Genomic DNA, 27,337 nt, shown 5'->3' on the forward strand with positions numbered 1-27,337 from the left:
TTGTTCTCTCTATAAATTTGCCTCTGAAATGATCTCCCTCCAAGAGTAAAAGTGTTGATAATTAAACTTAATTCCATATGATCAAGAGATTGGAAATAACGTTAACCGAGTCTTCCCTAAGGTTAGCTAATTTTTCTTGTAACATTAAGTTTCGAAAGTATCCATATCAGACACAAATGAAACAGTAATAGAAATAACTGGCTAATTATAATGCCCTCAAAAAAACCATTTCAGGCTCTCAGAAACATTGCAGTCTACCCAGGGTCACTCTAGAGAATGGAATGACAGTCTGGAGAATTTATATGGAAGGAACAATGTTTAGTTAGGTTGAGCAATTCACAAGGGCAGATTGCACCAGACTTGTTCTCCTAAATCCTGTCAGAAAGAAACCCGATTCCTGCCCTTTCCTGCTAGAGTTGCAGCCCTTCTGGATCAAGAGCTTTAATCTCAGCAGGTCATGTCCAGACTTGCCCAACCACGGTATTTTGCTATGCCAACAGACGTGGTTTCCTTTCAGCAATATTTGAAATTGGTGTTCAAGTACATGGGCAGCCGAATCCTGTCCAGATGCTGAAAGCTGTTACATATTTATAAGATTTGATCTTGATGAATAACTTGATGAATAACTTACGAACACTTCCCTTCCCTCCCACTTAGGAACAGGAAAACGAAGATCTGCAAGGCTAGCTGAAACCCTTGTGAATGGAGCCTTTGTTAGATTTGAAGTAGATAATCGTTGATCTGGAAGAGGCAAAGGGAGTAAACCAGGTTCTAAGCTCAGATCTTGTTTTTGACAGCTGATCTCAGGATTCAAGTCTAAAAATCTCCCTCCCAGCCATGCCTTTAGGCCCCGCACCTCTCCACCTGGTGCTCAGTGAGGATATGGCCAGAGGCTAGCATATATTTAAAAGCATCCAGCACCAAACCAGATCTTTCAAATATTCATTTAGCACTTTCCAAATTGAAGCCCTTTGCAGTTTGCCAAAACTATTAACTTTTTAAGCATACAGTAAGTGTGAGAAAAGCAGTGTATATTTTTGGAACTCTACATAAACTAAAATGCAGGTGTGGGATAACATCTCTATAGACAAAACCAACTCCCCTCCCGAGAGTCTTTCTACAAAGGAACAAGGAGTAAAACGTTTAAAAGCTCCTAATTAGACATCGAAATTGATTTTCCACAGAATAAACATATCACAGTGTTACAACATTCATCTTACAGAGACCACCCTCAGATTGCATTACAGTAATAGAATATCCTTGAGCTGAATATCTTAAAAGAGTAAGCAACTAACGAAGGAAAATGTACCCATTTTTTTTTTCAGTCCGCATTAGCTTTTTTAGTAGAGCTTGCAATATTGGTGAATCTGAACAAGAAAATCTGCATTAGGAAAATGACTTTAATGGGTGCCTTACTCAAAATCTTCATTCTTTAGAGAGGCAAACTAATACATGTGTTGTCTTAGGAAGTAGTTATGGAAAAGAAATAAAAAACCCAAACACTGATTTTTATTTTTCAGATATTTTACACAGGGAAACCACCATAAGACTATAATTATGTTATGAAAAAAATATGTGTTGGACATGATCTTTCTTTCTCTTTTTTGATCTTTTTTTTTTTTTCATTTTTCTTATGCAGAAGTTCTGTACAATTTTTGGAGAATTTGTGACATCAAATTATAGTCACATGACTTATTTTAATGAGGCTTAGATGAGCTTGAAGCCTTAGGAGTAGGAAGCTTATATTTCAAATAAGATATCCCAAACTGAAAATCCCTAATTGCAGTGTGCACTGCGTTTGGGTTTTTCAGTGTTTTTATTTTGTTTTGTTTTGTTTCTTTCATTTTCTTCCTCTGACTTAGGGTTTTCATTCATACCTTGCTACTGCAGAAAAAGAAAAGACCTTATTTTCTAAGTCAGGCTTACACAGTACTTAAAAAGGGCTTTTGACTGTTGTGTCAAACATGATAAATGAGTGGAAGCTAAGTTGCAAGTGTGTTTAAATTTTCACATTGTAGCAGGTATCATAACTCAGTTCACTGGGGAAATCTATCTAACCTTTTATTGTGGTTAAGTAAACATTTTAAAGTGAACATATACAGTCTCATTTTCTAGTTCGTGAAATAGTGTGTTTAAAACTGAGGTAGATGAATATCCTTTGAAAGCGGAGAGCTTCATTCACATTCTAAAGAGGTATAAATCTTAAATAAGCATTGAAAATTTTGGCAACTGGCTTTTGTATTGTATGTATGTTTTTGACTTTCTAAACCCTTCTTGCCCAGATAGTAACTTCTAGAGAAAAGATTCAGATAAACTCACAAATAGCTTTAACAATGAAAGAGCAGTATGTACATATACTATTAGTTCAGCCAAATGAAATCAGGTGAAATATGTGACATCATTTAACTCAATTATCTCATTACTTTTTTAGAGATAAGTTGGTCTTTTATGGCACACAAAAGAATGAACTCATTTCCTCTTAAATATTTAAAAGCTTTCCTTTCACAGGATCATTTTTGAGATGAAAGGGAAATCTTTAAATACTCAAAACAGTGATTTTCTGTTGAGTTGGGAAACAATTTTTTAGCTAAATAAGTTGTTGAAATGAACCCATGGAATGAGCATTTCTTTAGCGTTTCCCTACACTTGACCAAGGTTTTAGTCAACCCTATAGTTGACTTGTGCTTATAATTTACAATTGCATATGTATGATTTACCATTCGTTTCTTGAAAATACAGTGGCTTTCTTTGACATTTTAGAAAAACTTGATCACACGTATAAGTAAATATTGAATTGTAAAACAAGCAATAAGAAAACAAGCATTTGATTCTTAATCACGTTCTCATTTTAAAATTATTTTCAAATATTAACACTTAATTTTAAAAACTGCAGTACATAGTGCTTATTATTACTTGAAGCCATCCTTAGCTAGAAAATGCTTCTTTTTTTTCAATCCTTATTTATAATGTTTCCAATATTAGTGAAAAGGTATTTAACCAGATTTATTCTATTAGGTAATATTTCAAATTTTAATAAAATCTTCCTTTTGGGGTGGCGCCTGGGTGGCTCAGTGGGTTAAGCCTCTGCCTTTGGCTTGGGTCGTGATCTCAGGGTCCTGGGATTGAGCTCCACATCAGGCTCCCTGCTCAGCGGGGAGCCTGCTTCCTGCTCCCCCCCCCCCCACCTCTCTGCCTACTTTTGATCTCTCTCTGTCTGTCAAATAAATAAACAAAATCCTTAAAAATAAATAAATAAATAAATCTTCTTTTTTGAAGAAAAAGTTTTGATGAATTGTATGTTATCCAAAACTCTTCAGTTTTATTGGAATTGCTGTTATTTGAGTATTTCTAGGGAAAAAAGGGCAAAGTTATAAAGCAGAAATTATAATTACAGGATATGGTAATTAAGTACTATTCATGTTTTATATAAGTTCGTATTAAAAATGAAATGCTATTTTGATATAAATTAACTGAGGCAAGTATCATTTTGTAGTTAAAAACAATGATTAAGAATTCACTACAACAGTCTGATGAAAGAATATTTTTGTTTGGTCTTCACAAGTAGGTATACTTTTCAAGAATAAAACACTACATAGTTAACCAACTTGCTAAAAGAATAGAGACAATCATTATAAAGTAGACATCTTTTCCATCCTTTAGCAGGAGAAGAATAGAAATCTGAAGGCGCCTAGTTAAACTGAATTTCAAATGTTATGAATTACTCAGGGCACCGGAAGCAGGGTCTTCAGCAACCTCAGCCCTTTTAAAGTGTATCATTTTTTTCACTCGTGGTCTACTCAGCTGTCCTCAAAAATTCATTTCCTTCATGCCCTTTTTGCATTTTCTGAGTCTCATTGCCAGGAAAATTATATAAAGTCCTGGCAGTAAGTTTCTGTAAGTTGTTCTTCATTAATTGCCTGAGCTTCTAATCCTTTTAAAAATTGCATTTGTTTTTTAATCCAAGCATTCATCATTTTACATTCTACTCTTCCCTTCCAATGCTCTCCTTGTTTACTTTTTTATGAGGGTTAAAAGGTGTAGCGCTCTTTTTCTGTGTAAAGTTTCCTATTTATAGCGCTCAACTGTTCTGTTGGCTCTGTTCTTAACACTGCACAATGGCACCTCTTTAATGGACAGTATGACATAATGAACCTTTGTTGACTATAAAATGAAAAGTCCAAGTTGCGAGCGGCGGAGCCCCAAAACCTCATCAAAGTAAGAAGGGGCCTTGTTGGGCATAGTGTCGGTGAAACAGATTTCTCTGTGGAAAGCTCTTGATGAAGCAGATTCAGGCTCAGGGCATAACCATGTTATTTTTCTTTGCTTTCTTTTATGCCATGTAGTGGTGGACCTGAACCTTCTAAAGGAAGAGGTACGACTCTACAGCTGCACACCGCGTAACTTCTCAGTGTCCATAAGGGAAGAGCTAAAGAGAACCGACAGCATTTTCTGGCCAGGTTGTCTCCTGGTTAAACGCTGTGGTGGGAACTGTGCCTGCTGTCCCCACAATTGCAAGGAGTGTCAATGTGTCCCAAGCAAAGTCACGAAAAAATATCACGAGGTAGGTATACCCTTTTCTTCTTGGGTTCCTTTGCACCTTAAAAAAAAAAAAAAAAAAAAAAAAAAGATGACAAAGCCGTGTATCTGAAATGAATTTTTGTTTAGAAGAGAGACATACCTTCATGGAAAAAGAACAAATAAAGTTGGCAAAATAGTTCATGTTTTCTTTTTTTTTTTTTTTTTAAATCTGGACCTTGAACTCAAAAACCCGGGCATTGAGGATTTAGCTAGCTTGTCCTCTGAATGTATGGCATGGATGGTCAGTGACGTTTTCATCTGTCATACAAAAAAAGTAAATGTGTTCTGCAGGGGGGAAAAATGGGTGAAATTTTTAGCTTTACACATTTCAAAATATGAAGGGAAAATATTTTAAAAGACAGATTTGTCTCTGTTGGAGAAAGGAGATCTTTGATACTTATTTTTCCACCAGGGGCAATACAGGAACGTAAATCCCAAGAAGACATATTCATAGTTATACCAATCTTCCTATTATTCGTGTTGCCCCAAATAGCATGTTAAGCCTTTTATGGATTCCTTTCATCTCTGTTCTGTGGAATTAAGGAAAATATAAATACTTAATGTTAGTAATGATTGTTTTTCAGAGCCTTGGGAACCTTAGAACTTACTCCAAATTTTTGTTAGTGCTAGAATATCCCTAGTTATGCCCACCCTTTCTCCAGCAACATTGTGTAACGTCATACATCAGGAAGCAAAACATTCTTGATGAAGCAACCTTAATCTTTTGTTTGTTTGTTTTAAATATTTTATTTATTTGACAGAGAGAAAGAGCACAAGTAGGCAGAACAGCAGGCGGTGGGGGGGGGGGGAAGCAGACTCCCCGCTGAGCAGGGAGCCCGATGTGGGTCTCGATCCCAAGACACTGGGATTATAGAGGTAACCTTAATTTGCACAAAACGTTTACATTATACCACACCGAAATCGGCCCTTCTGACTTCATTTCGGTATAACTTTATCTCATTACTTTGTATTTTTTTCCACTAACCCAAAGCGTAATACAACATAAATATCTGCTTAATAAAATAATTTTTCATGTGCATAAGGACATCAATAAAACCCTTATCTGTTAGCTAAACTAAAGCTGCCTGGGGTCCTAAAGTGCACTTTACATAGCAGAGCTGGAACCCCCTCACCCCCCGCTTTTCACCAGTATTGCCCTGGCAGCTGATAAAGAGGGACAGAAGCACTGGATCCCAATTGGCAAGGAACCCTGTTTCCATCCTAGATCTGCCATTAACTCGTAACCTTCAGCAGGATACTTAACCTCTGTTCAAATAAATGTAAGATCCGATAACCTCTCAGGTTTTTCCCAGCTGTGTTATTCCCTGACAATCAGTCAACTGCCATTTTTGGAAAGTCACATCCCAAACTGGCAGTCTGTGATTTAAAAAAAAAACAAAACAAACAAATAAGACTGTTTACCACCAGTACTCATGTCCTACTTTCATTTCTGCATTCCGTGCTTCTAAAGATCCTGTGCTGGGAACGGTCTCTGCTCCCCTTTCAGGAAGGCGATGATCATGAGCTTGGTAGCTCAGGTTGCTCCAGCCAGGCTGCGCTCAGAAACCCGCCTTGCTGCTACTCTATGAACCGGGAATCTGAGAGTCAAGGAAAAACCCCTAATATGGCAGTTCCAAACAGACTCAATAAAATGCCTTAAAATCGAGGCAGGCGTTAGAACTGATTGGTGACTAGAAAGGCTGTGATGAGAACAGAAATTAAACGAGAGTGAACTTTCCTCACCTAAAATCATCTAATTGTGGACTTTCTGAAACATATCCCCATTAAATACAGTGTATCCCGGGACCCGGAGGTAGCCAACAACTCTTGATTTATAGTCACTATCCTGGAGCTATAAAACCCAGACTAGTCAGAGTAGCTTTTTTAAACCAGCTTATCAGATGCTGAGCCTACATCATGTTTTTGGTCAGCTCACTCAGTCCTCAAGTCGAGTGGATCATCATCTGTCCTCTGCTTACAGATTTCATTTCAAATAACATTGGTTTCAGGGTTGTTAAGAAAGTTGCCACAGAGTGTGCGGCATCTGTTTAGCAGCTCAGATAAAACTCTTGTGTAAGGAAAGACTGTGGGCAGTGCTTGTGAAACTCACTGGCCCTCTTCCAGAATGACATCATTCCTTATTCTTTAGTCTTTGGGTGGGACGGTTATGTATGCATTATCTGTACGTACACACAGACAAGTATGGATGGTTATCTAATTGTGTGACCACCTAAGACAAGTTTCCCACAAATATCTCTAATGCATGTGTGTGGGGAAATACAATACTCCACATTTTTCCCAACTATCTCCGGTAACAATCATGTCTTAATTTTTTATAATGCTTTGTAGGAATCATTAATTTTTCTGTGATGGGTTTTTATTAACAAATTACCTTATGGAAAAAAAGGGCTTTTATCTGTTTGGTGTAATTGATCATTTCTGAAGCCTAGATTTTTCTCAGTCTGATGTTGTGGAGGTAAGTTCTGAGTTTAGTATTACTACTTCTAAATAAGTGAAATTATTTTGGGGCACCGGAGTAGCTCAGGTGGTTAAGTGTCTGCATTAGGCTCAGGTCGTAATTTCAGAGATCAAGTCCCTTGTCAGTGTCCCTGCTCCTCAGTGGGGAATCTGCTTCTCCTTCTGCCTCTCCTGTCCCCCAACTTGTGCTTTCTGGCGGGCCTTCTCTTGCTCTCTCTCTCTCTGTCAAATAAATAAATAAACTCTTAAAAATTAATGAAATTATTTTTAAACATAATTTCAAATAATTCTAAAATCATTAAGTCACTGAGTACCATTAATGTGGATCTAAAGACTAAACTCATTTAAAGTGAAGCCTATTTTGGGCCATAGTTCTTTTTGATGACTGTTGTTCCAGTTTTCAGTTTAAAGATTATTCTACCTCAGGGAGAACACAGAAGCAAAGACAAGAGTTTAGACGTTCTAATTTTTCTCTACTTCATCTATCTCTATTATACCAGCTTCCCTAACTATTAAGCTGAATTAGATTCCTCGTGTTACTACAAATATTACAGTTATTGTTTTGGTTCCTTTACCATTTTCAGTGGGTTCGACCACTGTACCAAAAATAAGTCTAGAAAATTAAAAGGTTTATAATATATAGGATGATATTCTTATTACATGTTTTGATATTATAGCATAATCTTACTGTTAACAAGATTCTTATTGCTTTTGTATTGATTACTAGACACTGTTTATTGGAAACCATTTCCCCCACCCCGATTTCCTTAATGAATTTTTTGTCTCCCAAATAGGATATTTCAGAAAGCAAGACTTTACATATAAATGAACTTAGGTGTTACCTCTTCCTTGAAACATTTCCTACTTTCCTGCCAGTCCGTCTTTGGTGCCTGTGTAGAACTTGAGAGATCTCTCAATGAGACAATTGTTGCTACTTCATAATTATTATTTTTTATTTTTTACCAAATTGAGAACTAAGAAGCAAAGATCACATTACAGTTTAGTGCTTAAGAAAACAGACTCCAAAGCCAGACATCCAGCTGTTTAACCTTGGGCAAATGACTTTATCTCCTGTGCCTCCCATACCTTTGTGTTTAAAGTGAACACCTAACCCTCATATCCTATTGTGACGGTTCAGAGAGCTGACAAAACACTTAGAACCAGGTCTGGTACATTTCAAGCTGTTAATACATGTTAGCTGTTCTCTCATTCATCTTCATTCCCCGTATGGTCTTACTCTTCTTGCATGCATCTGTTTTGGGTAAAAAGTATATAACTCAGTGACCTTTCCCTAGTAGTGAGGCCCATCTCCCAAAGTTCTGTCACATCCCCAATTTAATGGCACTTTGTGCAGTGTAGGCAGTGGTACATGTTGATTTATTTCTTGATGGTTCTTTCTATACCTGATCTGATAATCTCTTCCATCCCTGATTTTAGTTTTTCCCTGGATTATTTTTTTCATGGGTTTGTAATTTTAGTTTGAACCTCTCTTTCAAACTTGTGTGAAATGTGCTTCTGGCTTCTTTCTTTTATGGAATCATAAACTATGTCCTGAAAACTGTCTACTTTCACATGATCTGGGACCTGTTGGTCATTTTCCAAGTCTGTCTTTCTCTTCCCAAATCAAAACAAAATTTTGGAAAGAAATTAAGAAGGAAAGCCCTAATTAAGCCCCCTCCCATGTATTAGAATGTCTTATCTAAGATTTAGTATCACTAGAACATTATGAGATTCTTCTGCTATTTGTAAATTCCACAAAGATCAGTGGATGAAGACTGGGGTGGGGGTGCTTTTATTGGGTGATTGCATCTTGACTTAAGCATTTCTAGAGGAGAGGACGATTGTAGAATCGTAGCCTGGCATGGCTGTCTGTTAGGACTGTATATGGTAGCTTCTCTAACCCTTACCTTTTATAGTCATTTTCTCCCCTACTAACTAGGAAAATGTATACAAGCGGGGATAGGAATTAAAGATGTTGGCTAGGCCAATATTGCAGTTTATCTGCACTCAGCCTCATTCCAGAAACAATTTCTAACAGAAGTTTGATAAGGGATAGCACCAGTATCTAAAGACTAGTTAGTTTTGATGCCACCTCAAGTTGTTCAAAACAGTAAGTCAGGTACTGACACCTAAGATAGGATTCATCGTTTCATGCTAAGATAATACAGTCTTAGTAATTTTTGTTCTAGAATTGTGAGTGTAATAGAAAATCTGCTTTAAAAGTTTCCTGTTTCTCACGGTTATTCCAAGACTTTGCAGTTTAGCTCTCTAGGAAGAAAGTTACTAAAGAAGTAGAATATATGGCTAATAATATAGTCTGAGTCTTTATAAAGTTATTATCTATCACTGTAACTTTAATAATTCATCTTTGGCCCAAGTGCAAATATTGGTTATGTCCCTATTCTCTCTAAAGCTTCTGTTCACTCATGGGTAAAATAGGAGTAATAATTCTAAATTACTTCATTCTTGTGAGTTAAAGTATGTAAAAACATTATTACAGTGCCTGGCACCCAGTAAGCATTCAAAAAATGTTAGCTGATTAACCTTTGGTATGACCACATACTCTAAATGCGGTATACATTCTCTACTTTTCTCTCTTAAATCTTCAAATGGAACCGTCATAAGACTTGACTTGTGGATTAACAAATATTTCCGAGAAGGGTATCCTTTAGATGGTGCTCTATGAAGTTATCTTTGTCCTGCCCAGAGAGCAGAGAAATTAGACCACCTCGTACTATTATGTGCTCTGGTCTTTGTTCATAATCTGAACAAGCACAATTCCCGAAATGTTATTGTTTCTATTCTAAGAAGCACAAACACATATCAAATAGGTAGTTCTTAGCAAATACTTCAGATAACCTTTTATAGAATCCCTAGCTGTGTCCTCCTGCCACAGTGTTAAAAAGAAATATCTTTAGTATCGGAGTCTACTTTATGTTTTTATTAAAAAGCCAGACTGCACATTAACTTCATTTAATAGAGGCATCATTGTTATTAAATCTCAGCCTTCCCTACACTAGGCAGTAGGATCCAGCTGCCCAAAGTTAGCTGGGACAGAGGCTGATGTCTATGAAGTACATCTAATCCGTCGCATCAAGTTTTTAGAGGACTTGAAGTGTAGCCAAGAAAATTAATGAGCGGCATAATGGAGCAAACTCAGCTGTAGCTGATCGTGTTTCCTTCCGTGGTATGGTAGTATTTGTATCACTTGGAATATAAATATTTGTTACATGTGTGAAAAAAGGAATGAGTGAAAGAAACCAACAAGCAGAAAAAAGACTGGGCAGTCGTGGTTTCCGAATACTTAATCAAGGTGACATTCTCTGCAGTATTGTCAGGAGAGTAAACAAGAGCACACAGTGAGACTTTCAACCTGAGGACTGTTCTCTGTGCGGAGGCAGCGTCCTTCCGAGTGGCTGGTATTAAAAGGTCCTTTCTTTTGTGAAAGCATGCTGATCATTTAGGATCTCTATGAGGGGTGGGAGAGTGTGCTCAGGATGCCTTCACTAGGAAAAAGTCAAAATTTTGTCCAAGTCTTCGTTGGGCCCCAAGATGCTTTCCTGAAATGTTACTTGCCCATGAAATCAGAGGTCACAGACGTTGGCTGATGTTATAGATGGCTTCTACGTTGTTCCCTTTCAGGTCCTTCAGTTGAGACCAAAGAGCGGTGTGCGGGGATTGCATAAATCTCTCACAGACGTGGCCCTGGAGCACCACGAGGAGTGTGACTGTGTGTGCAGAGGGCACACAGGAGGATAACCGCGTCCGCCGGTGCAGCCTCTCCCAGAGCAGTGCGGCTCCGTGGCTCATCTGTTCTAGAACTTGTGCATTATCTCCCATCCATAATCTCAGTTGTTTGCTTCAGGGACCTTTCATCTTCAGGATTTACGGAGTGTTCTGAAAGAGGAGACACCAAACGGAGTTGGAAGTTGTGCAACAGCTCTGTTGAGAGGCGGCCCGAAAGACAGGAGAAAAGGTCTTTGGTGGCAGAAACAAAATGAAATGTTGTCCATCACTAGCTAGTTACAAAGTTGCCATGTCCTTACCCAGCTAGCTGTGTTGTGTGTATCAACTGTCTCCCCACGGCTTAGGCTAATGTCAGTACAGGAAAGAACTGTGCACAGGGGATCGGCTGATTCTGTTGCCTTGCTTAACTCTCAAGCTCCATGTTCTGGGCCTCAAGTTGCAGAAACCTGGAATTGTTTCCTTAGATCCACATATATAAACCAGAGTGTTCTATGTTCTACAAACTTGGTTCTTAAAAAAGAACTCTTGCTATGAATCAAACTTGTGTCATGCTGATAGGAAAGACTGGATTTTCCATATTTCTTACTAAAATTGCTACCATTTAGAAGAAGAGAACTACATTCATGGTTTGGAAGAGACAAACCTGAAAAGAAGAGTGGCCTTATCTTCACTTTATCTATAAGTCGGTTTATTTGTTTTATTGTGTACATTTTTATATTCTCCTTTTGACATTATAACTGTTTGCTTTTCTAATCTTGTTAAATATATCTATTTTTACCAAAGGTATTTAATATTCTTTTTTATGACAACCTAGATCAACTATTTTTAGCGTGGTAAATTTTTCTAAACAGAATTGTTATAGCCAGAGGAGCAAAGATGATATAAAATATTGTTGCTCTGACAAAAATACATGTATTTCAATCTCATATGGTGCTAGAGCTTAGATTAATCTGCATTTTAAAATACTGAAGTGGCAAATCAATAGAATTCGATAAGTCACAAAGACTTTTTGAAAATAAATGATCATATCTTCTACCCCTGTTATTGGAAATGCAAATAAAAAGCAACATACGAACATAGGCATTCAGATCCAGTCATGAGTAAATCCTAGCCCTTTCTTTGGGAAGTGTGAGCCTAGCTCAGAAGAAAAAAAGCACCTTGAAAAGAGACTGGACAGCTCACTGATAAAGCATACCCTGCTGTCCTGTAGGAACACATCCTATTTATTGTGATGGTCTGGTCTTATTATCTTTAAACTCTGTTCCATACCCTTGTATAAATACATGGATATTTTTATGTACAGAAGTATATCCTTTAACCCATTATTCACTTATTGTACTCTCTGGCAATTGAAATGAAAATCAGTAAAATACTTCGCTTGTACAATGCTTAATATTGTGCCTAGGTTATGCAGTGACTATTTGAATTAAAAATGTATTGAATCACCAAATAAAAAAAAAAAAACGTGGCTATTTTGAGGAGAAACAGAGCGTGTGTGTATGTGTGCGCAAGAGATTTGTCTCTTGAGCTCCAAGACCGTGAAAGAGATCAAGTTTCGTGTTAACCGTGATTTCCATCATGCAAGGGTCTGTGTCAGTTCAAAAGACAGGTAGAAAAGCGCCCAGGTTTCCCTGTCTCTTGTCTCCGGTGTTTTGGAGCGGTTTTCTTTTTCTCACTGGTATCTGGTAAATTAAATTGCACCTGACTTGCAAGTTTCATGTGATTTTATGAAATGCTTAGCGATCAATTATACGGCAGTATGAAACCGAAAAAAAATCTTGTAACTTCCCCCATCTTCATTTTCAGTGGTCGATATTAAGTGGGATGAGCATGAATTGATCGGGCACACAGACTAAACGTACCTTCCATAGCCCGCTTAAGGGTGTGGCTGCTCACCTTCAGGCGGATTTCCATTCAAGGCTTGTGTGTTAACCTGTGCCTTTCTGCCTGGCCCGGAAGACTGGGACCCAGGGCCCTGCTGTCTTCAGACTCCTCCTCTAGGTCTGGGCAGTCCCCTTTCTGGGCACTTTTCCACCCACCTGTCCTACCCTGCGCCCAGCCACCTGGGGAACAAATAAATACGTATACACATGCCGTCTAACTGACTTACCTTTTCATGGTTCTGTCCCAGCCCTGGAGAGGCATACTGGACGTAGCTTCACTGAGTTCCGCTGAAAACCCATTGCAATGTGTCTCCCTCTTGGTGGTTTTCAACTTGCATTAGCATAGCAGAGACTCTACTAAATCTGGCCGTAAATGACCCGTGTAACTGCGTGATGCGGTGCCTCCAGCCATTGAATGGAACCCCTTTCCCTCTTCTTTTTGAGTATTTATTTTTTGCTTACTTAAAATGTTAAAAGCCAAAACAAATTGCTCTGTGAAGGTAGCCCCACATGCTGGCGCCAGTGAGCAGGAGGAGCGTGAGGGCTCACTGCTTTATGCTTATTCACACATAGACTTTGTTGTATATTTGACTTAAAAAAAAAAAAAAAAAAGTCAGCCCAGGTTTTAATGGCACAGGTGACCATAGTTTTTCAGAATCCCCCAAAAATATTATCCATACTGACCACCACTGTGTTCTATGTAATATCTTTGATTTGTGCCCTTTGTCCCTTGTGATGGACTGTTTTGCCACCCCGTGGTTTTTGAAATAAAGACCAAACCTTAATTGGCACAAGGCAGGCTTTCATGTCTACAGTTTTCATTTTCTATGTCTCATTCCCTTTCTCATCGAGCAGTAGGGGTATGCACTTTGGAAAGGTGCAAATGGCAAAGTAATGAGAATTTACACTGGGAAAATACCCTGGCTTGATTTTGTTATACTCAGTGCCTCCCTCTCTCCAGGGCATTTGCTTAAGCTTGTGATTTGGTCTAAGGAAAGGCAAAAAATACAAGTTGTACCTAACATCATGTATTCAATATAATGAAATATCCTTATTTCCAAGAAGATTCTGACATTTTAATCGATTTTAACTATATATTATAAATGCATTTAGTTATAAATAATCACTATCCTTTACATTCATAAGAAGTAAAAAACCTGAAAATATAATCAATCTCTTGCTTTACATCTTATTTTTCCTTCATGCTTCATTATGTAATCAATCAAGTCCCATTGGCTTTACCTTTCCAAAAATCTGCTTTGTTTGTGTCTCCACATCTCTGTTTCCATTTCTGCTGTGTCTGCCCTGATCTAGATAGAGCTGCATGGCTCAGTGCCATTCTGCTGCCCACTCTCCTTTCCCCAGTTTTCTGGCCCCTGGTCTCACTCCCTTCTGATCCACCCTTCACACCACGAACGGGCAGGGGGAGTGAGGGGCACTTTCCAACAAATCTGATTATATCACTGGGGTGGAAATTTACAATTGAACTCTGTGAGATTAAATTGTAATTCTTTGCATGGCACTCAGAGTTTATTATAATCTCATTGTTTCTGCTCATTTTGCACCATCAAGCCTAACATACAGCTCCAGTGAATGAATACACCTAACAGTTTCATGACAGTATCAATACTTGCCTGCATCTCAGTGCTGGCTCACACTGTGCTTTCTCATTGTTTCTGTACTTGGCCTATCTCATTAGCTTCTTCTCAAATCTCAGCTCAAACGCCACTCCTCAGCAAAGCTTTTTTTCCTTGACTCCCACTAGAATTAAGCCATTTTCCCTATGCTCCAGGAATATTGCAATTATACATATTATCCTATTGACTATAATTACCTGCCCTCCTCTTGGTTTCTCAGACTCCTGATCTAACGAACAAATGATTTTTTTTTTTTTAGATATAGCAGTGAATATGACATCAAGACCCTCAAGATTCTAAATATCGCTTACAGATGAAAGAATTAGTACATAGGAGTTGGGTATATTTTACTGTAATCAATCCACTCTACTGGTTTTATTGGGGCACCTGCCCCCATGATTACAGTGCACAGACAAGAACATCCTTTATCTCTTGAAGTGACATAATGATTTTCCTTGAAACTACGTGTTTGGTTTTCCAGTTAACGAGTTTTCTACCAACCGTATCTCAGTTATCACATCTACTCAAGTTAAGGACATTTAATAATTCATTTATGTATTATTCATATTTTGGAGACATCCTATAGTATGATTAATTTTTGTGAGTCAGAATTTAAAAGTCTTTAGGATGTGAAATACAGACATCAGCAATTGATGATTCATAGTCTACCTCATTTACCTCCTTTGACTCATTTTGCATCATCAAACCCCATGTACAATTCTAGTGAATACTCACAGTTTCCTGTTAACGCCAATATCTCTGCATTTGCTAGCACAGGCTGTGTTCTCTTTTTGAAGCACTGTTCCTGCACTTACCTATTTCAATAACTCCCTCTCCTCTCTGTCAAAATGTTAATTACATGCTTTTGTACTTTACCTCAGAAAGCAATTGGCACAGCCACCTACCCCAAATCCAATTTCTTTCATAACTGCCAAGTCCCTTACAGTGAGTCTTACTCACTATACATCTAGGTTAGTTTAAGGAAGAGATCTAGTACTTTGGCAGGAAGTTTATTTTAAGATTAATAATTATCATTTTTTAAAATTTACATATGCAATCCCAACCACCTTTCTTACAGAAATTGGAAATCTGATCCTAAAATTCACTTGGAAGTGCAAGGCACTCAAAATAGTGAAAAAAATCTTAAAAAACAACCACATAGTTGGAGGACTCATGCTTCCTGATTTCAAAATTTACTGCAAAGCTATAGGAATGCTGTGGCAAATGTAGTAAGTTTAGATTTACGGAGCAATGGGATAGAATTGAAAATCGAGAAACAAACCTTCACATTTGTGGTTAATTGATTTTGACAAGGATGTCAAGAGAATGCAATGGTGAAAGAGTATTTTCAACAAATGTGCCAGGACAACTGGAGATCCACATGTAAAATAATGAATTTGGACTTTACCTCACACCATATACGAAAAGTTAGCTCAATGAATCAAAGATCTAAATGTCAGAGACAAAACTATGAAACTCAGATATACAGAAAATATCTTGATGGCTTTAGATTAGGCAGTCATTTCTCAGATATGACACCAAAAGGACAAGGCATAAAAGAAAAAATGAAGTGAACATCATCAAAATTAAAACTTTTGTGCTTCAAAGGACACAATAAAAATAAAAGATTACCTATATATTAAGAGAAAATGTTTGCAATTTCATATATTTGACTAGGGTCTTTCTCTAGAATATGCAAACAAACTCTTACAACAACGATAAAAAGATAATTCAATGGAAAAATGAACAAAGGACTTGAATACACATTCCTTTAAAAAAAAAAAGGAAAGAAAAGCATACAAATCTCCAACAAGCACGTAAAAAGATAGCCAAGGTCATTAGTCATTAGGGAAATGCAAATCAAAACCACAATGAAATAAAGCTACCAGGACATCTAGAATGAAAAAGATACCAATAATCGATGTTGGTGAGGATGCAGAAAAATTAGAAACTTTATAAATTGTGGCCATGCAGGAAAACAGTTATACAGGTCTTTAAAGGGGTAAACATAGAATTAATACAGGAATCAGTATTTCACCCCTAGGCATATACTCAAGAAAACCGAAAATCCTGCACACAAAAGTACATAAGAGTATTTTTTCATAATAGTCAAAAAATAGAAATCACCAACTAAGAAATGGCTAAACAGTGTGTGGTATATTCATACAATTGAATAGTATTGGGCAATAAAATGGAATAAAGTACTGACACTTGCTATAATATGGGTGAACCCTGGAAAACAATGCTAAGTAAAAGAAGCGATTCACAAAAGGCTACATAGTATATAATTCCATTTATATGAAGCATTCAGGATAAAAAACCCTTAGAGAAGGATAGTGTATTTGTATTTGTCAGGGCCTGGAAGGAGGGGATAAGTTGGCAGTGACTACAAATGGACTCAGGGTTTCTTTTTGGAGTGATAAAAAGATTCTGAAATTAGACAGTGGTGATTGTTGTGGGATTATCTAAAAACCACTGAATTAAACGTTTTGAAGAGTAGATTTGTATGTGTGTGTGTCATCTGAATTACATCTCAATAAAGCTGGTTTTTTTTGTTGTTGTTTTGTTTTGTTTTGTTTTTAAATTATAGATGCTGGGGCACCTGGGTGGCTCAGTCGGTTCAGTGTTGACTCTTGATTTCTGCTCAGGTCATGATCTCGGGGTCATGAGATGAAGCCCCCAGGTCAGACTCTGCACTCAGGTGGGGAGTCTGCTCAGAATTCTTTCTCTCCCTCTCCCTCTGCCTCTGCTCCTTCCACTCTCTCTCTCCCTCTCTCAAATAAATCTTTAAAAAGTTCAGATGCATTTACTGCAGGATTTTAGAAGTAACCTCCCAAAAAGAAAGCAAACAAGGAATAATTAAAAAGCAAACAAACAAACAGAAAAATTAAAAAAAAAAACAGTCATCTACAATTCTATCACCCCAGTGCAAGCCATTTCTAACTAAGCATATAGGTTTGCAGATAAATGAATGGTGGTGTGATACACGTAGACTCAGTTCCATCCCTTGCAGTCACATTCAATATTGACACTTTCACCTTGGCTTAATGGTGGTAGGAGTATATTTTCCCATTTGAATTTGGTCTTTGCCATATGTCTTGCTCTAACCAACAGTATAAAAGTGCCTGTGACACATGCTTAGGCTTCAAATGTGCTGGCATGCCTGGGTTTGCTTCTCTTTGACTCCTGCCCTCACCACAAGAAGACTATGCTCCAGAGAGTTTACTGGTCCAAAGGTGCCTGGTACAGATTTAAACCCAATCAGTGCCATGGAGTCGAGTCCTGCTGAGTCCAGCCAACCCCCCACATGCCTGGGTGAGACATGAATGATTCTTTTCGTAAGTCACCGTGATTTTGAGAGTGTTTGGTATGCAACGTTATTTGGCAATAATAGATACATATTATTTCATTTAAAGAGGTCATACATGCTATGTTTTAGTAAAACTATCATATATATCTTCACTTGAAACTATGGACCCCCCAAAATGGAAATAGAACAAAAAATATACATTTTGGAAAATGTTCCGTCAACACAAAATGTTTCTTGTTTTAAAGGTTTTATTTATTTATTTGAGAGAGAAAGAGAGCTCAAGTCAGGGGGAGGGGCAGAGAGGGAAGCAGACTCCCTGCTGATCCGGACGCCTGAAGCAGGACTTGATCCTAGGACCCTGGGATCATGCCTTGAGCCAAAGGCAGACACTTAACCACTGAACCACCCACGTGCCCCAACACAAAATGCTTCTACACAGTCTTGCTAAAGCTGTGGGAGGAAAAATGTGATTGAAAATACTAAAAGCACAAGACCATTTGCTAAGCATTGTTTTTATTTCAATCATTATCTGCTAGTACACTATTAGGAAAAAGAAATAAGCTGACAGTTTATCCTAACTCTTCATAAACAATGAATTTTGGAATACACACAAAAATTTAAGTTAAATCTAAGAAAAGAAATTTAAAAATATTAAACTTTAAATGGAAAAAACATGCTCATTTGTGTTAATTATATTATTTGCTTTATCTTTAACAAATGTTTAATTAATAGAAAAACATTTAATAAAAATGTTTTATATTTATATTTTAGTAAACTCTTTTATATCATGAAGTACTTTGGGAAATTTTCATCCGTTTTTTAGGTTATTGTTCTTTCCAAACTTTGTTCCTTCTTTCTCTTTCCCCCTCCTTCTCTGCCCCTTCCTTCCTCTCCCTCTTCCTTCCCTATCTTCTCTTCTCCTTTTCTTCCTTTCCTCCGTGCTCTATTTTTTAAACATAAGTTTATATGATAATTTCCATGTTTTTAACTTTTCTTCTGATCATTTACATAATGCATAGATTGTGTCCAGACTACCGTTCACTCTGATGTGATAGAGTGGAGTCTTGATTCCATTTTTACTTTTCTAAAACTCATTTCCCAAACAGAACCACAGTTGGAGGATTAAATGTTATATTCTATTTAGTTGTGTTTCTTTTGGAGAAAGGAGGTTGTGAGCACTTGGAATGTGAGACCTTTGAAGAAAGAATTCTGCTCAGCTCTCTCTCAGAGTGTCTTTTGCTGAGATTCACTCTGGTAACAGCCTGTATCCATTCTTCTTGGAGTGGGATGAGGGGACAGACAAAATAGGTTTCAGATCTTATTCATCACTCAGTGCGAAGACCTTGAGGCTATACTTTCATCTAAGGGCATCAGTCTCTACTTTTCAGTGTCCATGTTTCATCTGAATCTCCCCAGACACGATTTCCCTTGCCCTTCTACTCACAGCAGAGAAAAGAGAACACTACCTCTTCTGACTACTACTCTTCAAAGTTAGCCGTATTGCTGACAATGCTCAGATCCGGATTTCAGAAACAGGCATTAGAATGGGAATTACCCTAAGCCTCACCATAAAGCTGCTCTTTTATTCTTAAACTCTCATCCTCTGAAGTTTATAGCATGAAGTATATCTCTCACTGTTAAGCAAATGAACTTTTTGCTAGACTCTGGTCTGCAATTCGACTCTCTTTCAAAGTTACTATCCTGATGTTAGATAGTATTTCAATATGGCAAATTTGTTACAATTCCAGCAATAATTTAATTTCTCCTTAAATCTTTGTTCTTTGTTACTGAAATAAGCTATTTCCATTTTTCCACTTAATAACTAAATATTGTATGACCGTATGAAAGCTTTTGTATTTTGCACTTAAATCTTCTTCAGATTTAATTTATAAATGTATTAATGATATTCAGTACTAGGTGGTATAGGATAGTCTGCCCATTTGTAGAGAAAACTGAGATTTCACCCTGTTTTCTTTTGTCATGTGCTAAGTTCTTCCACAAAACTCAGGGGAAAAGTAGGATAATTTTCCAAGCTGAGTTTAAAACAGTTTTGTATGAGTACTTTTTAATCTCCCATTTAGGGAAAAAAATCAAATTATTATAAATCTTACGATGGTCTTAACTCCATTAATAAGTATTTTTACTAAGAAACACAAAATTTAGTTCTTTTAAAGAGCTTAGTATTAAGCCCTTAATTGACACCTCCAGTGTAAATCAAGTATACGACAGCTCACTAAATACTATGTGAGTATCTTTTAACCAAGAGATCCTACCAAAAAAAATTTATCAGTTTTAATACAGTTATTTAAGTTTCTGCTCTCCTTAATGATATACAACGAGCTCCAACGACATCCCCAGTTAGAAAGATACATATAAAATCTCTTTTGTACAATATAACTTAGTTTCTTTCAGAGCTAAAATGTCTATGTATTTAACAATAATAATAATAATAAGCAATGGATAAATTTTGAGAAGAAATTTTCTCCAAAATCTGGAAAATAAGATGTATTCCTGTCGTTCCCTATTGAGCTCCAACAAGGACTAACATTACTATCTCCTAATCCAGATGCTAATTTTTTAAAGATGGTACCTATGGCAGTGGTTATCTTCCAAATTTTCAGAATGGCATTCTTAATTTCAGATATGTATTTATAGATCAACAGCTACCCGTCACATATATCAGGAAGGAGATCTATTACAAGAAGAGTAAGAATTATGTGACTAATTCATTGGCTAGAGTTTGATTTGCTTTGTTTTCAGTCCTAAAGCTGTGATCTGAAAACTTGATTTGCCAGCATTTGAGCAGAAGTACCAGGGAAGAAGCTGAGTGTTCTTCTTCCAGTCTATCAGTTCCCTTGTGCCTGAGGGTCTACTGTACTTTGCCCCTGTGAGAAGAACTGACTTTAAGCAAAAAGTAGAAAGTGAAAGGCTTACATCAATTCTATGTGGACTGTCCTTAGAACTCTTCTGGAAGACACAATAATTTAATCAAAGAATTTTGATCGCCATCATACATTTTGATAGCGGATTGTGAATGGCTTGCTCAGTCAAAATCTTACTGTATTACATAAGGCTTATCTAGTTTGACAATACATTGTATCAGTGTTGTGAAATAAAAGCATACAAATCGTTAACAAGATGTAAGTCTTGTAGTCTTGACTGGCTCAGTAATAAATCATACCAATTTGTTTTTAAACTATTTTTTATCCAAAGACACTTAAATACTTTGCAGTGATCACTTTTGTGGAACGTTTTCATCTTAATTTTTGCAGCCGGAGATGGAGTCAGGAAGTGAGAATGTGACATGATTGAGTAATTGCTGGGCGTCACACACAGACATGTAAAAATGTTTGAAGAAAATCCAGAGGTTCATATTTGGTTTCCATTCATGGGAAAGGCAAACTGTTCTGCATGCACACGCATCTGCTTTTAAAATTAGCCTATGAATAAACAAAGCCTATGTTCTTTCTATAAAGCAAGCTCCATTTTTCTTCTGGGACTGTATCAAAGGTGTTACCCAATATCTATTCAGAAAACCTAAACCATAGGTGCCCAGCAAAATCCTGGAATCAAAGCAAGTCATGAAACCTTCTATCCTCGATCCCCAGACTAGTTTGCTACTTCTACCAGGTACGATGATGAGTGTATAAAGTCACGAATATGCCAACTTGTCACCCCGTAGTTACAGCTGATCAACTGTTAGTCCAAAGATACTTAAATACTTTTGTCAAGGGATGGCTTGAACCTTTTAGTCCAGTCCTCAAACTTCACTAGGCAGCCATCAATCATCTCATGTTCATCTCATAGAAATAAACCTATCAATGACCCCAATAACCAGCCCAACTCATATCTAGTAATTTCTCAACGAATTTCAAATAAATAGATGGAGAAGTGAATATTCAAATTACTTTTCTAAGATCTTGCAAGTCTTCATTTGGTCAATGAGATGATTTGCAGCTGTTGAACCATGTGTAACCTATGGTTAGGTATCTGGACAGTGCCCCAATATTGTAGATGTATACTCTTCATATGTTTTAGAAACCCCCACCTCCAAGGAAAAAAAAAAAAAAAAGCCACTAAGTTTCCTTTTTGTTTGCTGAGCAGTTCAAACAGCAAATCTGCCTCCCTAGAACTCCTGTGCATCAGTCCATGTTCTGACCTGTGAAGCGACTAAAATGATCACCTTCAAGTATTGGAAAAGAACTTACTGATTTCCCTTATGTGTTAGCTTTTGCAAGTAAAGCTAACCAGTGCACTTACCGAACTTCATATGACATGGCGTGATTATTGTGTTCACTACTTGTCTTCAAACGGTGTCACAAATCATGAAAAGAACTGAGACGAGAAGCTCCTTTGGTCTGGATGTGGTGCTCCTATGAAAGCAGCCTATGCTTGCATTAGCCCATCTAGCCCTTTGCCATAAAATGGAGTTCCTGGACCGGTAGGATCAGCATCGCCTGGAACTTGTTAGAGATGCAGAATTAATCTGTGGCCCCACAACCCACCTCCTAACTGAGAACGTGTATCTCAGCAAGCCTCACAAGGATTCATGCCCACCTTTAAGTCAGAGGAGCACTGACATGGTAGTTATCTAAGTGTTGGTGCACATTGAGCTCATTGTCAACTGAAAACCACAAGCTATTTTATAAGCCAGGACTCTGAAACGCTGGGCCGATGCGGCTGACTTCTGAAAAAGAAATGTGTTTTATATTGTATCGCTGCTAGTGAATGTATTGATGGTACCAGCCACCCTCTTTCTTGAAATGCTTCCTTTTCTTATTTCCCAGGACATCTTTGCTCTTGTCCATGATCTGAACGTTGCATTTTGGCATCTCCCGTGCTGACTTTTTGTCTACTCATGCTTCGTGCTTTACATGCTTTTCCTGACTCAACCCTGCGTTTCCATGACTTCAGCTGCCATCCATCTGCTGGTCATTCCCATAGTCCGTACCTGTGCCCTTGCTATTCTGAGCTCCAGTTCAGTTCAGCTGAACTTTCCACCTAAATGTTCTACAGGTACCACTTAAATGGAATTCTCCTTAACTACTCTCTCTTCTCACATTTTTGACTCTTCTTTTGTTTCTGCTGGATAATTGTGTTTGCCCAGTGATGAACTTGCAAAGCATCCTAAAACCTTCCCTCTCCAACCACACTGTACACCTAGAGACCACCTAGCGCTGTCGGGTTCTTTGTTGAATTGACCTGCTCTGTACCTACTGTCACTGCTTCGGATCAGACCATCATCTTTCAAGCTTTATCATCAAGTTCTTAATGGATTTTTTCCCTCTTGCCCATTGTGACTCTCTCTGTACTACCTTTGCCTCTTATCCATCACCCCCTCCTGCCAAACACACAAAGAACTTTTTATTTATGTAAAGATGCAGCTAAAACATAGATCCCTCCTTCCTCAAAAATCTCCTATGTCACATCAGGCAGTAAAGTGAATACAGCTTTACGATGATTCTGGTCCTGACACTCCAAGAAACTGATTCTTTCTGCTGCTGCTTTCACCATGCATTGCCTCAGCTCCGTACCTTCGTAATTGCCATTTATTCTGACTTACATAATTTCTCATTTTCTTTTATTGAAGGGTGAATAGGTTCTTGCACCCCCCCCAAATGCCTTCACAGATTTGTAACGCTTCTATTAAGTATGTGTTTCATAGATGGCTTTATACAACCTCTCTGTTGTGTTGTTTTGCAGGTGCTTTCAAGTTAACCCAGTTCTGACACCAACTACATGACCTTTGGTCATTTATTAATTGTTTTGATTTCCCATTTTGGTCAGATGTAACTTAGAGATCAGAGTACCACTACTGAAAATTAGATTAGGTAAGCAAAATATTAAGTAAGGTGGCTGGTACACGATAGGTGTTAGAATCATTTGTGTCTTATAAACACAATCATTGTATTTGACTTAATCTCCCCTTAGCAGATTGTGGACAACTGCAAGGAGGCACTAGTCTTACTTGATATATATGGTTTGTAGCTAGTTCTGAGCCTACCATAGAATAGGCACTCAGTACATTTTTTTATTTTTAAGATTTTATTTATTTATTTGACAGAGACACAGCGAGACAAGGAACACAAGCAGGGGGTGTGAGAGAGGGAGAAGCAGGGTTCCTGTAGTACAGGGAGATATTTTAGTCAAGAAGATACTCTTGGGGTGCCTCCGTGGCTAAGGTGGTTAAGCATCTACCTTTGGCTCAGGTCATGATATTGGGGTCCTGGGATCGAGCCCCATATCGGGCTCCTGGCTCAGCGATAGTCTGCTTTTCCCTCTCCCTTTGCCTTCGCCCCTGCCGATGCTTTCCCTCTCTCACTTTCTCTCTCTGTATCTTTCTGTCTCAAATGAATAAATAAAATCCTTTTTAAAAACGAAGGAATTTTCTCAGAAAATTGGTATAACTCTCAATGAAATGTGTCCCCACTCTAAAATTCTACTACAGAAATCTCTTTGTGTATTTTAGTACTTAGAGTCAGAGTTCTTAGACCTAGGTCCATAGAGGTCCTTGAAATTACTGTGAATTTCATGACGTTGTATGTAGACATCTTGTAAACTCAAGTATTGTCACGTTTCAAACCCTGTCAGAGGAATTGGTGCAAAAAAGCTTAAGGATCACTATCATCACAGAGAGAGCTAGAGGACAAATGTGGTAACGATTCTTTAAACTCAAAATTTCTGAAGACTAGAGGTGGGAATTAGCCTGAATCCGTGATTAAAGTGTACATCAGACTCACCTGTTGCAGGAGGCCACACAGCGGGAAGTGGGATATTGTACTTTGAGATCACCATTTACCAGCGCTACAGTTGGTAACTTGTATTTTAGTTCCAGTGAGGGCAGGCCCTACAGATCAGAGCCCGTGGGTATCCGGCTAGCAGCCCAACCACATGTAAAATGTGAAGTTCAAGGGATGCTTCAACGTAAGGTGAGTTTGACTTATAGAACCACAGGAAGAGTCTCGTGGATTAAGTTGCCAGATGTATGTCAGTGATAATTACTGAGAAAGAAAACAGACCCCTCTTTGGCAGTATTCTGGGAGAGATGACAGACAGTGCAACGGAAGCTTAAGCACATTAACCTCTGGTCAATTTCGGATTCACCTCCAACATTGCGACCACCTAATTTTTATGTGTTAAGACACAGAGGCACTCTCCTCCCCAGCCTTCCCAAACGCTAGAAGAGTAACCCTCACCATGTGCTTAGAGGAAAACCATGTGGCTCAGGCAACATATTCCAGGTTTAGAATAGAATCAAATAGGAAAAGAATTCTTGGCTGGAACATGGCCTCATAGGTTTCTAACTTGTTAGTAAATCAGCCCCTGATATGATGTCTTTGACTTAGAATCTGGTTTCATATTTATTTCAAAAGTATACACACATCCTTCAAGGCACTCAAACACAAAATGTACATGTGATATTTCATTTTTCAACCTATGAAGTGTATGTGACAATAGCAAGAATAAGCCGTTGATAAAGTCTACTGCTGAAATTTCAGAACAGTGTTGATTAGATCTCTATTAGTAAAATATTTCCCCTGATGTTAACTCTTGACATCACTCTATTCATTTTCTCTTATAAATCTGGTTTCATAATGTTAATCCTTTCCTCATTCCTTTGCTATTAATATTGTATGATGAACACTTTCTCCAGTCATTAAAGTTATATAATGTATTGGAATGATTTCATAATATTCTGGTGTGTGGATGTACTGTTGTTTGTATCTTCTTCTTCCGTAAAAATTTTGTTTCTAACTTTTTTGTTATCGGGGCACATCTTTAAGTCTTCTGATAAGTTGATACCTGTGATAAACAATGTTGGTGGTTGGCTAATATTCTAAAGCCATTATGAATAAACTACAATGAAGCATATGGGTGTTATTTGCTGGTAGTAATGATACAAATATGCAGGTTGTTTTTGGAGGGAAAGGTACTTTTTGTTGCACTGAATGTTTTCTCAGTCCAAGCTGTATTTTTCATGGACAGAAACCTTTTTTTCAATAGCTTGAATTATGCACAATATCAGGATAGTACCAAAGGGGCAATAAAATAAAGTTGTTTGATCTCTTTTGAAAGTCCTTATTTGCACAAATATTCAATTTGCATTGGAAGTTAATTTTTAAAAATGCATTTCTAGTAAGGGCACGATCCACACGTTTCTTGTACGCAGAATGTTACTTCAGTTAAATTATTTTCTTTTTGTCTCTTAGAAATTGTTTCACTCTAAGAATGGAGCCCATTAAGCTTCAGGTTTATTTATTTATTTAATATTGGTCTGTTTAGCTTGATGATTTTCATTATTATTTTAATAAAATTAGGCTAATTAAATTATCTGGCCATATAGATCATCTTTGTCCTGTAGTTATAATGAGATACTTGTCAGCAACACAGGAGCAAAACTAAGTGTATGTTCCCTGAGGTTTATTGAAGATTCTTTCTCCTCCTTATATGTCATGTAAGGAATTGATTCTGTATTTGTGCAGCTTTTGTAGCAATGGATAGACTTAATCTAGGCAGTAATGCTAAAGATCCACAACGTAAACTTAAAAGGGCTATCACAGCTTAACAGAGAACTGTAAAACCTCAAAGAGAATGAGAAAAATGATTGTTTAAACCACAATGAGAAACAGGTGTTGGCTGTGAAAAATTCCCTTAAAAAATCCTGGTGATTTGGCACTCACAGGTTTTTGTTTCTTAATGCCGAGGTAATCACAGTATTTTGTACAAGGAGCAATGAGGAATAAAAACTGCTTTATAACCTTGTGGATTTACTGACTTTCCATTTATAGAACTGAGCCCATATGTGCACATGCACACATAACGTGTGCGCATGTACACACACACACACACACACTCTCACACGTGCACGCAGCATGCCCATCCAAGTGCACCAGATCAAAATGTGCATTGTGGGAAGTTTTGAAAGAGGGGGTGCCATACGGAATATTGTTTTCTAAAAGTGCTGAATAGATTTCGGAGCTGCGTCTGACACTTTATGGGTATTCAATATTTGTTGTTGACTGGTTGAATAAATAATTGCATTGAATAAATAAATGAAAATGTTGACATAAAATAAGAAGAACAAGAATTTAAAATTTTTTATGCTCAAAGTAAATATGTTCAATGCTTTAAAATATTCACATTTTAACAAAGAAGGAGGAAACTTCTGGAACCCATGGATATGTTAATTGTGGCGATGGTTACAGGGTATATGCGTATATTCAAACCCATCAAATTATCATGTACATTAAATATGTGAGGTTTTTTTGTCTATTGGTTATACTTCAAAAAAGCTGTTAACAAGATAAAATTTTAAATACTCAAACTAAGTATGTTCAGTGCTCTAAGAAATTCATGTTTAATGTTTCTTTGACAAAACCCTCTAGAATCTGTGTTTTATATTAAGTAACTTAGTTTTCCATTCGATCAAACACACAGATTAGACCAAGTGTTTAAGACATGCTTTGCCCAGACAATTTAGCTATCCGTCATTTTTCATGCTGTTGTGTCCCACTCTATAGAATTTCCTTTCCTGTGATGTGTCTAGATCCTAGTTTAAATAAAACTCAAGCACATTTTGATTCTAAGACCTAAATGTTTTGAACTCATGAGTTACTTTTATTCCTGTTTCTCCGTGCTATCATATAAGGAGGGGCAATTTCTAATTAGGAAAAATTGATGTTTTTCTTTCCACTATAGCAGTT

At 37.4% G+C, this 27,337-nt stretch overlaps 1 protein-coding gene across 2 annotated transcripts in view; it reads left to right on the top strand.

Moving 5' to 3' along the window:
- Positions 1-13,279, top strand: part of PDGFC (platelet derived growth factor C) — a 197,607-nt gene extending 184,328 nt beyond the window's left edge. For both annotated transcript variants that reach the window (XM_080797080.1, XM_080797081.1), the window contains 2 exons: positions 4,344-4,561; positions 10,699-13,279. In XM_080797080.1, coding sequence (XP_080653206.1) covers positions 4,344-4,561; positions 10,699-10,815 — 335 coding nt within the window. In that variant the 3' untranslated portion in view covers positions 10,816-13,279. The remainder of the gene's footprint in view (positions 1-4,343; positions 4,562-10,698) is intronic.
- Positions 13,280-27,337: the final 14,058 nt, after the last annotated feature.

Source organism: Martes martes (genome assembly GCF_963455335.1).
Source record: "Martes martes genome assembly, chromosome: 2".
Lineage (NCBI taxonomy): Eukaryota > Metazoa > Chordata > Mammalia > Carnivora > Mustelidae > Martes > Martes martes.